This window comes from Amphiura filiformis, chromosome 12 (assembly GCF_039555335.1).
Source record: "Amphiura filiformis chromosome 12, Afil_fr2py, whole genome shotgun sequence".
In the NCBI taxonomy this organism is placed as follows: Eukaryota; Metazoa; Echinodermata; class Ophiuroidea; order Amphilepidida; family Amphiuridae; genus Amphiura; species Amphiura filiformis.
The window spans coordinates 46,547,590-46,562,441 of record NC_092639.1 but is presented as its reverse complement, the minus strand read 5'-3'; the positions used below and the strand labels follow the sequence as shown (position 1 = coordinate 46,562,441).

The 14,852-nt window shown below is 35.3% G+C and overlaps 1 protein-coding gene across 1 annotated transcript in view; it reads left to right on the top strand.

Moving 5' to 3' along the window:
* Positions 1-13,216, top strand: part of LOC140166293 (dihydropyrimidinase-like) — a 65,911-nt gene extending 52,695 nt beyond the window's left edge. Inside the window, exons 10-15 of the mRNA XM_072189704.1 lie at positions 623-764; positions 1,137-1,220; positions 9,764-9,850; positions 10,489-10,581; positions 11,438-11,524; positions 12,101-13,216. Of these exons, the coding sequence (XP_072045805.1) occupies positions 623-764; positions 1,137-1,220; positions 9,764-9,850; positions 10,489-10,581; positions 11,438-11,524; positions 12,101-12,412 (805 nt within the window). The 3' untranslated portion in view covers positions 12,413-13,216. The remainder of the gene's footprint in view (positions 1-622; positions 765-1,136; positions 1,221-9,763; positions 9,851-10,488; positions 10,582-11,437; positions 11,525-12,100) is intronic.
* Positions 13,217-14,852: the final 1,636 nt, after the last annotated feature.

The following is a 14,852-nucleotide window of genomic DNA, read 5'->3' as shown; positions in this document are numbered from 1 at the left end:
CATTTACAATAATGTCTGTAACTATTTTGTCTTTTCAGTAACTCTTTACAAGCAACAGGGTCAGACAACTGTACATTTACAATAATGCTAGTAACTATTTTGTCTTTTCAGTAACTCTTTACAAGCAACAGGGTCAGACAACTGTACATTTACATTAATGTTTGTAACTATTTTGTCTTTTCAGTAACTCTTTACAAGCAACAGGGTCAGACAACTGTACATTTACAATAATGTTTGTAACTATTTTGTCTTTTCAGTAACTCTTTACAAGCAACAGGGTCAGACAACTGTACATTTACAATAATGTTTGTAACTATTTTGTCTTTTCAGTAACTCTTTACAAACAACAGGGTCAGACAACTGTACATTTACAATAATGTTTGTAACTATTTTGTCTTTTCAGTAACTCTTTACAAACAACAGGGTCAGACAACTGTACATTTACAATAATGTTTGTCACTATTTTGTCTTTTCAGTAACTCTTTACAAGCAACAGGGTCAGACAACTGTACATTTACAATAATGTTTGTAACTATTTTGTCTTTTCAGTAACTCTTTACAAGCAACAGGGTCAGACAACTGTACATTTACAATAATGTTTGTAACTATTTTGTCTTTTCAGTAACTCTTTACAAGCAACAGGGTCAGACAACTGTACATTCACAATAGAACAGAAGGCTGTGGGTAAAGATGACTTCACAAAGATCCCCAATGGAACCAATGGCTTAGAAGACAGAATGTCAGTTATATGGGAGAAAGGAGTGGTAAGTATTTGTTAGGATATCTGGCAACACTGGTATGAGTGGGGATACAGGGAACAGTAGAAAATGTGACTGGAAAGTCTCACAGCAGTGTGATAGTAAATATGGGAAGAAATGTTTTTGTGGTGTGTACTACTTTTTGCTATTATCAAATATTGCCTTTGTTAGTTTGCTGGGGATTGAATGCTATGTTATGCAATATGGTGGTACATAAATGTAAATCTCTTGAGTTCCCAAGTGTATTTTGATGCCAGTGATTTTGTATTATTTTATTGAATTGGCATATTTGCCAGCAGAAGTTAAATTTGCTGCAGTTCAAGCTGAAACAATCGACTGCCACAAATGATTTAAGTTGTTGAACTTTTATGTTTCCAGCACTCTGGTAAGATGGACCCATGTAGATTTGTAGCTGTTACCAGTACTAATGCTGCCAAGATTTTCAATTTCTACCCAAAGAAGGTTAGTGAAGGACAGTGTTTTCTTTCTAGAATATCAAATTCTTTGTTGGAAGGTATCGATAAAGTACTATTAGATAGTTAAGAGTATTATAATAATAGCAAGGGATATTATACTTTTCTTTGTTATGATTAAAGATGTAAATGAATAGACCTTATTGATTTGATACATGAGCTATTTTCCTGCAAGTGTGTGGTATCGGAGTAAGCTACCTCAAAAATACCATAAATTTTTTATTTTTTTTTAAAGGAAGGTTTGTTGGTAAACATTATAAAGGATTTCTTATGAACAAAACCAAAACATTTACTTACTATTGATGGTTTCGCTCATCATGGTCGGTAGGCAGCATCAAAATGAAACGGTCAATAGTGAGAAAATGTGTGCTTTTGTTCAAAAGCAATATTTCATAATTAAAAGATTATAGTATTAAAAATGCTATAACTAGTCTTAGAACTCTGCAAATAGATTCATCAGGATTGTCCATTGAAATTATTTACATAGTTCTAAAACAAATCCAATATAAAATAGGTGATGTTGACATACCTCAATGACGTTTCGTGCTGTATCACAGCACTTTCTCAAATTGAATGATCAGCTTTGACCTTAGCTGACGTAGGTGGCGTTGTTAGTAACTGGTCATAGATGTGCGGAAGAAAGTAGTTTTATATGACCAGTTTGGGTAAGTGCTGTGCCCAGCTGTATGTACGCCAGTCTATATCAATCCACAATGTTATGAGTCCCACCTGTTAAGAGCTGATCAGAGTATAGGCAGCTGATTCCATAACTTTGATGTTGGAACCAAAAGAGTGATGTTCACACAGAACCATTGGGAGGTGATCTGAGCAGAAATTTGGCGGGAATGCGTAGTGAGCGTGCTAGAAAGGGGGTTTTCAGTCAAAATCCATACACCTGCCACACAGGGGTGCAGATTTCAAATGGAGCCACCCATTTAGGTAACCCCATTTGAAATTCACACTCCCTGTGTGGAAGAAAAGGGTCATATCTTCCATAGGGTGGGTATGGATTTCAACTAGAATAGCCCAATAGACGTGTAACCCTAACCCAATGCTGTATGGTGCAAAAACTGAATGAGGAGCCAATGCCTCCTAACTTTATAAATCATTTGTGTTGCACGCAGCATGGATGTGCGCAGTGATCTCGCACAGCGCGATATTCTGCTAGATTTGGGCATGGGAGTGACTGGTTGAACTAGATCAAACATTCGTAAATTACATGCAAACATGATTTCATAGGTGATCTGTTTAAGAATTTGAATAAAAGTATTGTTTGGAGACCCAGCTGTGTCTCTATCATCTGATATAACACGGGATATAGCATTATTATTATGTGGAGCAACATTTCATCAGTTGTTGAGAGACGAGGAATTATCCACTAACTGTGTCTCAACTTAGTTTTAGTTTTCTTGCTCTTCGTATCTCTTTACTTTTTTTCTGATGACTAAGAAAATCCCAATACTTAAAGGAGTATTTCTAGATCCTAGCATCCTCGTTTTATGACAGTTTTTAGTAGATATCCACGAAAAAAGCTTATTCCCAAAATTTCAGTTGATTCCGATTTTGCATTTGCGAGTTATGAATGATTATGTGTATTACACTGCTCCATAGACAATGTGTTTATACCAGAACGAAATTCAAATATCACGATATCTTTGCCAAACGAATTAATCTGCAAGAATTTTTTTGTACATAAACATTATATAGGCAGAGGTTTCCAGTGATATAAAAATCTCAACTTTTTTGGAGAAAAGTGGGGGGATGATGTTGTGGATCACGAAGTGCCCTTTTATAAAAATAGGAAAGAAATGCACTACATTTTTCTTTACATAATCAGATACAAACTATCCACAATACAGCATATATACTGCTCCAAGAGAGTATCCTTACACTTGGAAAAATAATCACAATTTCAAAACTGAACCATATTGGGTAAATTTGTTTTTAATAGATGCACTATCTAATCCGGCACATTTTAACACCCCATTGAATCCAATGTGACTTCAAGAAGCAAAGTTACAAGCAGATGATTAGACGAAGGTCCAGTCTTAAAAGTGACACACTGGCCTATTCAAAACTTCACGGACTAGACATTTGGTTTGAGAGTGGTAAATGGCTAATTTGTGTGTGTCTTTAATTTAAAACAAAAGGAACAAAAGAAAACTGAAACAAAAGAGCTGACAAATAAAATGCAAGTTATGAAAAGTACAGATAAGTAAAAACTGAAATAAATACTGCTTTAAATAAAGTTTCATTGGAGAAACTGTGTAGTCTCTTTGTTGCGCTTGTTGGAATCTTTTTGTACCTTGTATAGGCCAATTTGTCACTTTTAAAACTGGACCTTCGTTTATTCAATTGCTTGTAACTTTACTTCTTGAGGTCACATTAGATTAAATGTGGTGTCATAATGTGCATGATTAGATAGTGCATCTTTTACAAAAACAAATTTACCCCAATATGGTTCAGTTTTGAAATTGTGATTATTTTTTCAAGTGTAAGGATACTTTCTTGGCGCAGTATATTACAAAGTAGAATAAAATCTATTCATATTAAACTTGATACCAAGAAGTTTCTTGAATATAAATGCAGAATATACAGCTATCTAAGTTTTTTTCAATTTGTTCATTCATAATTTATACACATTTTGAGTTAAAAATTTCTTTAGTTTTGCCACACCATTTTGCAGGGGAGGCTATACAAAGATAGTAATTGCACCATTTTAGATCATTTTGTATATTTTGACACTACTTCTATCACAAACAACTAGATTTCCATCAGGTGTTATAGCCATACCTTGAGGAAGATACAATCCTTGTACTAGACATGCTACCAACTTGCCTGTAATACAGCAATACTGCTCTATCACACCAGTGTTGAGTAATGAACTATTGGGATCATCTTCTGATGGCTGACTCCTTGCAATCAACAGACACTCAGTTTGCTCATCATAACAAATACCATTCACCTTTGGGATATCAATGCTAAGAGTTTCCTGTCCAGACTCCATGTTCATCATGCTTACCCTTCCACTCACCGGTCTACTCACTGCAATATTGTTATCATCAATGAGAGCCATATGAACTGGCTTTATGTTTGTCTCTATTGTTTGTATAATCTCACCTGTAGGCTTGTGCATTGTGATTTCCAATCTACATACATCCCCAGCTAAGATACTTCCATCAGCCATAGTAATCACACTCCATACATTAGAAGAGCTTACATCTTGCATTGTATTGATTGTCTTCTCATACGCTCCTCTTGTAGAATATATTTCAATACCAATGCACCTTCCTACAAGAAATTTGCCATTAGTGCCTATAGCCACACCACGGGGTTTGTATGTATTAGATGATCGTAATGACAAACTAACATGTTTTTCATATTGACCATGTTGCCTCCTGTAAACTAATGCTTCCTTCTTGTTATACTCACTGAATACTATTAAACCATCAGGTGAGCATCCAATGTGATATGCATCATCCAGACCACTAATCTCTTGTACTAGTTGCAGATCCCTTGGCTTAACCACTCTTCCTGGTTTCAGATCAAGCAAGTCTTTCCTTTCAATAAACCGTGCTGCATTTGAGGCCTTGCCAACATATGGGGCTGCTTTCCTCACCTTCAGTTCCTTTATTTTGCCCATGAGGGTGGCATGTTGTGTTATATAGGCATAATCTGAGGAGGCTCTAGTGTCATTTGCTACTTTATTAACTGCATTTAGTTTGTCAGCCTCGTTTGTTAGTCTGGTCACTTCCAGGTCTATTTTTGCTACTCTCTCCTGAGTTGCTTGATCCAGCTGCTTCTCCATTTCATTCTTTGCTTCGTCAAGTTTTCTTTGTAAACTCTGCACATGCTGTTGAACTTTTTGTTTTTCCAATTCATAATTTTGGAAAGATTTGGCTCTAAGCTCTTTCAGTTGTTGTATATTATCCCTACATGTGTCTTCTTCAGCTTGAATATCATTCAATACAGGATTCAGTTCTTGCTTCCATTCCTTGGATGTAGTCTTGACATCTTTGCTGTTGTGTTTTTTCCCCATGTGAAATGCCAGGATACAGTTCTGACAAGCGAGTCGATTACATGGCTGGCAATAGAGATGTGTTTTCTCATCATGATGAGTACATCTTGGAACTGTGTGACGCGGACCTCTTGCATAGTTTGGATGCTCTTCAGCAAGATTCTTTAGATGTAAATTTGTCCTTAAGGCTGAAACACCTCCTGCTGGTAGAGGAGTTGTTTTAGGACATCGCAATGGACACTTGATGGGTTGACCTGGCTGGTTCAATGTTACCATTCGTTGCAGACAAACCTCACAACATGTATGCGGGCATGCCAAGTCTTTTGGTGTATTTGGAGGCACAAAAAATTCATAACACACAGGGCATGTAACTCTACTCTTTGCAGACGCTGTAAATTTGGCAGCCATGATTATTGCAATGTCAAGGTATATTTCACAGCATAGAACTCTGCATCCATCCGTATTCTTGAAATCAAAATAGATATAGAATTTTGGTAATTGTTGGCATGATTTACACAATGTATACCAGGAAATTACCTCTGAGACCTTTTCGTTTGGGTGTTTGACTAATTCATGTGTTGATTGCATGAGTTGGTCATTGGAAGTACCAAGCACAAGTCTTTGTTTCCTACCCACCAAACCATGACTTAGCATGAACCTTATTCATTCCATTAACTGCCCAGGGCAGTTAACAATGTCATTTTGGTTAGGTGCTTAATTTATATTGTTTACATAATTGCAAAATTTAAAAATGGCCCAGAATATGTACCGATGGCTCTGAACTTGTGTTTGATACATGTGTAGTTACATGGATCCTGCACATAATGATAGAGGATCATGTGTAGTAAAGTTGCTGGGTGGGCGCTTATAGAGGCATGGGCGGTTATTGGAACGAATATGGTATTTGTCTTTTTCAATGCTACATGGCATAGTGGTGACGTTGTGATGAAATGATCTCTATATACTATGTTAACAAAAGACAAGCTCATGGTGTGTGGTAATAAACTTTCCCACATTCTTTTGGCTCACCATTGAATGTCTGAATAAGTAGACATGTATAATATTCATTGCAATTTACTTTTGTGACTTGGAATCTTATGCAAAAAATATAATATGAAATTATAATACCAAATCATCCAAATGAGTTATTTTATAGTATGAAAAAGTTAAAAAAAATAAATGTAAAAGTATGTGAAGTAAACAAATAAAAAATACAGTATATGCTGTTATTTTCGCAAAGGGTGTTATTTTCGCGAATTTTGTGAGTGGATGTGCACTGCAGGCACAAAAATAACAACACATGAAAATAAGTTTTTGTATAAAGTTACTTCACACTTGAATAAATTCTGTGAAATAAACAACTCGCACATTTTCCAAAAAATCTCAAAATTGCAAAAAATTCTGTACGCGAATATAACAGTGTGTACACATTAGAAGAATAGAATAAGAATTGTTAACTAAATGAGTATAAAACAGCTCCTTGCTTTCGATATTTAAAGGAAGGTGACCTGATATATTTGGAAAATGGAATTCTTTAAAATTTAAAAATGTTGTCCCTTCATGCAAAAAGAACATGGGACTAATTCCTTATGAAATTACTGACATTCATACAGCGTGGTAATCATGATAGTATAGTCTCTACAGTGTTTTTATTAATGATTTTCATGTAATAAATTGATATCAAATGAGAGATCTTATTTTTCTCATTAACATATTGAAATTAGGAGTTCCAAATTGGTGTATTTCCGAAAATATCATCAAAAAACTGTCGATTTAGTCTTAAACAAGGTATACCACAGTAAAGACTAATTCAACAGTTTTTTGATGATTTCTTTGGAAATATACCGATTTGGAATTCCTAATTTTAATATGTTATTGTTAATGAGAAAAATCTGAGCTTTCACCTGATACCAAAATCTGCATTTTGATGGGGAAAAGTGGGGGGATGAGGCTGTCAATCAGTGCAGGTTACTCACCTTTAATTTGTTTGGATTGATCAGGGTTTTTTTTCCCAATTTGTTGGTCATTGTCTATGGCTTTTCCTCCTATTTACAATTTTAGGTTATCTCAATGCATGTGAATTGGCATTAGGCCGATTAAAAAAATACATGTTTAGCGTTCGGGAAGGAAGGAGGAGGGGCTTTTTATTTTTTATTAAAAAATGGGTGCACAAACCCATATATAGCCGCTATAAGCGCACACATACACAAGGATACCTGGAAAAAAGGAGGAGGCCTTTTTTATTTTATTGTTTTGGTAAGATAGGCCGCAAAAAAGGAGGAGGCCTTTTTTATTTTATTGTTTTGGTAAGATAGGCCGCCCTTCTGAAAATAAAACTTTTCTGAAGTATTTAAATATACATTTGTAAGGCTATAGAATGTGTTTCAACTACTGAAACATCTTCCAAACATCTTCGTTAAAAAGTTATACCTAAAATTTTAGAAAATAAAAAATAATACTAAAGAATCTTTAAAAAAGGAAGTGAGAGGGGACGCTAAACATGTATTTTTTTTTTACTCTGCCTTATTTGTATGGTGATATGGGAAGTCACTACAAAAAAGGTCATACCATAAAAGGCCACTCCACTCTGAAAAAGAAGAAAAGAATGGCAAGTTCAAGATCAAGTTTTAGATGTTAGTACTAGGTTGAAATTTAAACTTTCCAGATACTACCCTGGTGGTGGTTAGTTTAGTTAGTTTATTCTTTCTTTATTGAGGGTAACAACTTCAGTGACCAGCACTGCTTTCCAAGCAGGCCCTCAGTCAATACAAAACATAATATAATATTAAGTACACAAAAGTGATACAATATAAGATACCAAAAAAATAAAATGCAATCACAATTAGGAATTCATAAACTATACATTTTAACATGAAATGAGAACATTTGTTTTGAATTGTTTCAAAGACATATTTTCCATATCAGTTCGAATCATTGGTGATAAACTGTTCCAAATATGAGCAGCTCTAACGTGAAATGTACGCAATCCAGAATTAGTGTGTATTTTGGAACAATCAATGTATTAGACAAATGATTTCTGGTTACATGAGAATGAGTATTATGAACAAACTCAAACTGAGATGATAAATATGAAGGACTAAGATTTCTTAAACATTTAAATGTAAGAATAAGCATATGATTTTTCCATCTGTCACTTAGTTGGATCCACCCTAGTGAGTTTAACATGTCTATTACTGGTGTTCTAATATTAGCTCATAGAATTGTTCTAGCCTTCTTTGATATTCAAGAGAAAAATTACACCACACTGAACTAGCATAATCAAAATTGGGGGTTACAAGAGCATTTGATAACATAACAAGAGTGCGATATGGAAGAAAATGTCTACGCCTGATAATACCAATTCTTTTTGAAACATTTTTGCGGTGTGTTGAAATTCCACATGTATTTTTTTAATCAATTTGTGGATCCTACATCCCGTTTCCAGAAACATACAGCACTAATTTTTGGGATTAAAAAATATTATCCTGTTTTCCCAAATGAAACATAGCTAAATCCTAATCATTTTGATAGGTTTAACTGGCAATCCAGTTTTTAGAATTAAGGGCCAAAAAGATGCATTTTAGGGTGTTCTCTCTCATATGCTATGACAATCATGCCCAAAGACTTGTTTGTAGTAAGACTATTTTTCAGGTTATGCATTTTAATTTTTCTATTTTCTTTCATAACCGATTATCAAAATTAACAAGTTGCTTCATTTGTTCATTCCATTTGAAATTCATACTACCCCTGTGAAAGATATTTCCATAAGCTTCCACAGGGGTATTGTGAATTAAAAATGGAATAGCCCATTGCTTCTAACTAATTTGTTAAAACTGACAATGTGAAAGTTTTTCTAAGCCACCTCTTTTAGGTCAGACACATTTTAATTTTAATTTTGCCTCTTTCTATAATTTTTTTGTTTCACAATAATTTTTGAAACATATGGGATAGAAAAACAAAAAGACATTTTAGCTTGACTAAACCAAGTGAATTTTTACTCACTACAATATTTCGTTCTTCACATCGGATGACTTCATCAGGTATGACTGATATGGTCATCTGATCCCATTTCCCGGGAGATGGGTTTCCGGTGATGTTTAGACTCATTTCCAGTCTTTTTTAAAAGCGGATCATATACGTGGCTAAGGAAATATGTGCCCTCCTCTCTGTTTAAGGTCTTGCTCCCCCTTCTTCTGGTATAATAAATAGACCTATATTTTTGTGTACTAAATTCTTCATATGCTTCATTGAAGAGATTCATCAGGATTGTCTATATAAATTATTACTAGAGTTCTCATAACAAATCCAGGTACTCACAATTAGTAGTGACATTTCGCAACCTTACTGGCTGGTTGCTTCTTCTTGACTGAGCTGTATCCAATGCTAGCACTTGCTGTCTTAGCTGTAGTGTTGCCAGTTGATTTTTCTTGGATAAGCTGATTGTAAGCATGACTGAGAAAATAAGCTGCGCCCCCCTCATCTTCATATGCTTGGTTTTTTTTTCAATATTTAAGGGAGTGATCCAAGTAGGTGCTGATGCTGATATTGTTGTATGGGATGCAGAAGCTACAAGGACCATCTCCAAGGATACGCATCATCAAGTGAGTACTTCATATCATGGAAGAAAGAGATTTTTTTCTTCCATGTTTACATATAACCATTCGTAGATAATTTCTTTGGTGATTTTAATTGAAACTAAAGTTTGTAGGGCTTCCCCCCAAAAAAATTTTCCAGTGACCCAAATTCCATAAGAAAAATATGGCACAACCTACAACATAATACAAATGCTGAAAAAATGATCAGCATATCAGGCAAAATTTCCCAAGGGGGGCACAATTTCCAAGTCCCGCTGACCGACTGCCAGAATTACTTTTCAAGGACAGATGTGAGCAAATTTAATGCTAAAAGTGCATCAAAATGGGGGTTACATGACTAATACAATGGTACCTTGCACTTTATTGCACAGAGATGTTTTTTTTTCCTGCAACTCCCACAACCCCTTTTTGACCCTAGTCGGCCTATGTCTTGAATAACCATCACAGCCAGATCAGCTCAGGTAAGGAATTTCAGATTAGCTCAATTATTTCATGAGGATAAAGAGGAACTGCGCTGGGACCCAAACTCGCATCTCCACACCAATGCAGCGGAGTCAGACACCTTACCGATTGAGCCAACTTGACTTCATCGATCTGTTAGTTTTGTTCCCTTCTCATTTTGGTTTCATTTAATTCTATTTCAGGCTGTAGATTTTAACATCTTTGAAGGAATGGAATGTCATGGTGTGCCATTAGTTACCATCAGCCGAGGGAAGGTAGTTTGGGAAAATGGTGAGGTAAGTGTTGATCAATTTACATTACATTGAAGCTGGATTTTACTTTCAGCTGCTTTACCAAAATACCGTAAAAACTCGATAGTTAGCATATGTGCTTATTATTGAGTGCTTTTGAAACATGCAGACATGAAGAGCCCCATCCACAAAAATGTAAAGGGTTTGAGCAAATCATCGATACACATATACATACAAACAAGTAAACCTGCAAATTTATGTCTCAACCCCATTAGCTCAGCTGGTAAAGTGCCGGACTTTGGTACAATTTCATGTTTTCAAAAGCGCTTGATAGTAAGCACATATGCTAACTATCAAGTTTTTATGGTAGTTACCTGAGTTTTACGAGTGACAACATGTGAAACTATATTTTAAGCAAAAATGCTTATTTTGCAGATGATAAGTTAAGGATACTATTACAGACATAAAACATGATATCACTCGTACATAATTTCTAAACAGTAACCAATGCAATTTGATCATTTTTACCATCCAACACAACTTTTCCATGGAATATGTTATGACCCTTTACAACTTAGTCAGAAGTATTATGGGTGTTGTGCTTGTGCAGGGTAGTAGAGACTGCTTCTTAAACACGATATTTGCGTGCATTGTTTCTCTGATCTGCCGATTAGTTTTAGGTAAATTATTGGAAATATGAATTATGTCCCAGCAAAACTTAGTGTTGTATTGACAAATAAGTATGAAAAGTTACAGAATTTATGTACGAGTGATATAATATTTAAATTGTTGTATAATGAAAGGATACCTGATCCAAGTTTTAAAGCAATTATATCGATTATTGTGTTTGCTGAACGCAACTCGTTTTGATGATTTATGCTGTAATATTTGACTTCCACAGTTGAATGTAACCAAGGGATCTGGTAAATACATCTATAACCCAGTACATGCTCCAGAAGCATATGCCAGGATTGCACAGCGAGATAAGGTAAGAATAGCAAAGCAGGTGTTACTATCAAATTGTTATAAGAATGCCAATTAAGGTATAATGCCAAGGGTTCTGGTAATTATATAAACTAGTACATGCTCCAGAAGCATATGCCAGGATTGCATAAAGAGATAAGGTATGAATAGCAAGGCAAGTGTTACTATCAAAGTGGTATAAGAATACCAATGCAGGTATGCCAATAAAAGCCCTGTAAAATAGTGATTTTCTTTGTTTTGGTGCATGTGTTTCAATCAAAATTGAAAAAGGACATAATTACCTGACAGTCAAACTAACATTTTGTGGAAAAGAAATGCAATTCTGATGTAATTTTTTTTTTTTTTCTCACATTATTTCACACACACATTCGACCTAGTCCTTATCCCACCAAAGTTGGCGATAGTACGACTTTAACCAGTTGAATCTGCCGACTCGACTATATCCAGATCCAGATTCTATTTCTTATGGAAATGTTACAATATGGCTTTAAAAGTAAAAAACACTCCCTGGCTGATTGAGAGATACTGAAATTAAAGCAAAAATCTGAATGCATATTTGGATTGTGAATTGAATTTTCAGGTAAACCAGCCAGTCAAGGTTGACCGTGAGCCCTACACAGGTCAGGTTTGGCCCGCAGGAGGAGATAACAAGAATGCAGCAGAACCCAGCAAGAAAGCGGAACAAGCCAAGTCACCTCCTGCTGCAGGTTTTAAAGCTCCAGCACCCTCTAGTGGGCTACCTGAAAGTAGGCCACAAACAAAACGAGGACATCGCGACTTACACGCATCAAGCTTTTCGCTGTCTGGACAACAGACGGATGACGCAGATGGTCACAGGAATGCGTATAAAGTAGTGGCGCCACCAGGAGGACGGTCTAGTATTCAATTTTAAGAGATTGGAATTGTGGGTAATATCTGAGTTAATTATATTAAATGCACTTTTTGTAATATACCTAGAGCAACGCAATTATATTTTGTTTCATGTACTGTAGAGTTTTTATGTCTTTTAGCTGTACTTAACTATAATCGGAGCTTGAGATAAAAATACAAGTTTGCATCTGACGATCAACTCCCCACAGCCCTTAATTGGTTATTAGCGCATCAAAGGTAGGTAGATTCATCTGGTGCCTTTGTCAGAGAAAAGGAATTGCAGAATATGGCGAAAATAACTATACTTTAACTAGGAAAACGTAACTTTTCTAGGCATTGTTGACATGGTGCCTTCAGGAAATCTTTCCTATTACTTAGTTACTTTTGAGATGGTTTGTATGTTTGAAGGTGCAAAATTAACGATAGGGCATATTTTTTTACTGCTACGTTATTAAAGAAATTTCATTCATCACAACAAATTGTAAAAAAATTGTTCCTGAGATTGACAGGTATTAAACTAGTATTTTTTTTTATCTCTGGCTCCGTTCATAATATTTTGAAATTTGTGACATTTTGAAATGTATCATTTGCTGGTGATGCGATGGCTGAATTGATGAAAATGAATTGTGATGATTGTGTGTGCAGCTGAAAACATGATTGAAGTTAGTAGCATTGAAAGACAATTAAAATTAACAGCTACTTGTTGAAGTATTCAAAGTTGTACAAGTCTTGCGATTAATGCTGCAAATGCTGGAAAATTAATTTTGGCCTACATCACAGCATCAGTGAAGTGGGAAAAACTACAGATTTATGAAAGTATATAATTGAATTATATTGGACTTGGTAACTTACGTATATTTACAATACATTGTGATTTGTGATATCCATATACTGTAAAGATTCCCCTAATGGCACACATTGGCTCCTTACCCCTCCGGTAAATTTCAGTCAAGGGTGCTCATATGTGACGCGATCAAGCAAAATCAGTCGGAACTCAGCAATATTGATTTTGAGATATAGCCAAACAAAGCGAATATTTCCTTTTGTTTCCTCTTGTTTTGGAAACACTTTAATTGCTAATATCTTTGGAACTGGTTGTCCAATTTCAATGGGTTTTTCTGCAAAAGCAGCTTTGTAAATGCTATTTAGTAGCCTATAAGAAACTGAAAATTTAATATTTCCGAGTTCCGACTGATTTTGCTTGATCGCATCACATATAATGCGCCATTAGGCATATCATTATGGTATACGTTGAATATTATGTCCCCATGTAAGAATATTTGCTGTCGAAGTGATGTAATAATTGGAATAACTAACATAACAAGAGATGAATACAATTTTTGAATAGATCGCCCTGCACTACTAACAGGTCGCACTCTTACAGGTACGAGTGATCAGCATAATATGCATATTATTAAACTTGATCCCCAGTGTCACAATGGGTAACTCTATTTACTACTTTTTAAAAATGTATATGCTAGATCATTATTTGATTTTGTGTTCTGGTGTCTGATATGTTAAGGATGAAATCAAAACTCAATCGCCAGTTCCGTTTGATTCCTATTGTTCTTAACAATGGAATCCGGGTGGTACCTGCGGTCAACCGCCTGTCAAGTTTTCATTTCATCTCTTATATGTTTTGCATGTGTGGTATACCCAGACTGTCCTACATTAGCTTGGTTTCAGTCCTGTTTGGGTGTCTGCCTAGCACACAGAAGGGTGCGGGTTTGATTTCAGCACATTTTCCAATTTTCTGTCTTAAGTTTATCTTGAGTTTTTAATAATTGGTTATACTACTGACTGTTTTTGTTTCCTGACTTTGCTTCAGTTAATTCTTGAGTGATGTGAAATATCTAAACATTTTGCATCAACAGAAATTCCTCGGTGCCAACAGTAAAATGTTTGGATTTTTCACAATATCCTCAACAAGTGGTGCACAATAATTTGGTCATATCACTCATGGTAAAAATTAATACATAATCTTGCATTTATATATATTTTGTATGGTTACGGACCAAATGGTCGTACAATAATTGAATTTCGCTGTTTGAATGCATATCAATGCCATTTTATGATGCACTTTTAAACCTTGACAAACCAACATTTTGGTGAATTCTACATATTTTTTAGATTGCTGTTGATATTGGTGTGAGCTATTTATGTTAATAGTACAAGAATGGTATATTTTTATGTTGAGTATGTTGTATTACTGAATAAAACCATGTGCTTGGTCTTGTCTAGAGATTTGATCGCAAATTCCACAGTGTAAAATATGTGCATATTGAGTTAAGTTATGGATACTAGTATTTAGGTTCCTACCAGAGAATATATCTTACCCTTCCCAGAATCCTTTGCAACATAATACATCACCTCATTTCAACAAATGACACTCCCATTCAGTGCTGCACGGTGCAAAAACTGATTGAGGAGCCAATGGCTCCTAACTTTATAAATTTAGGCGC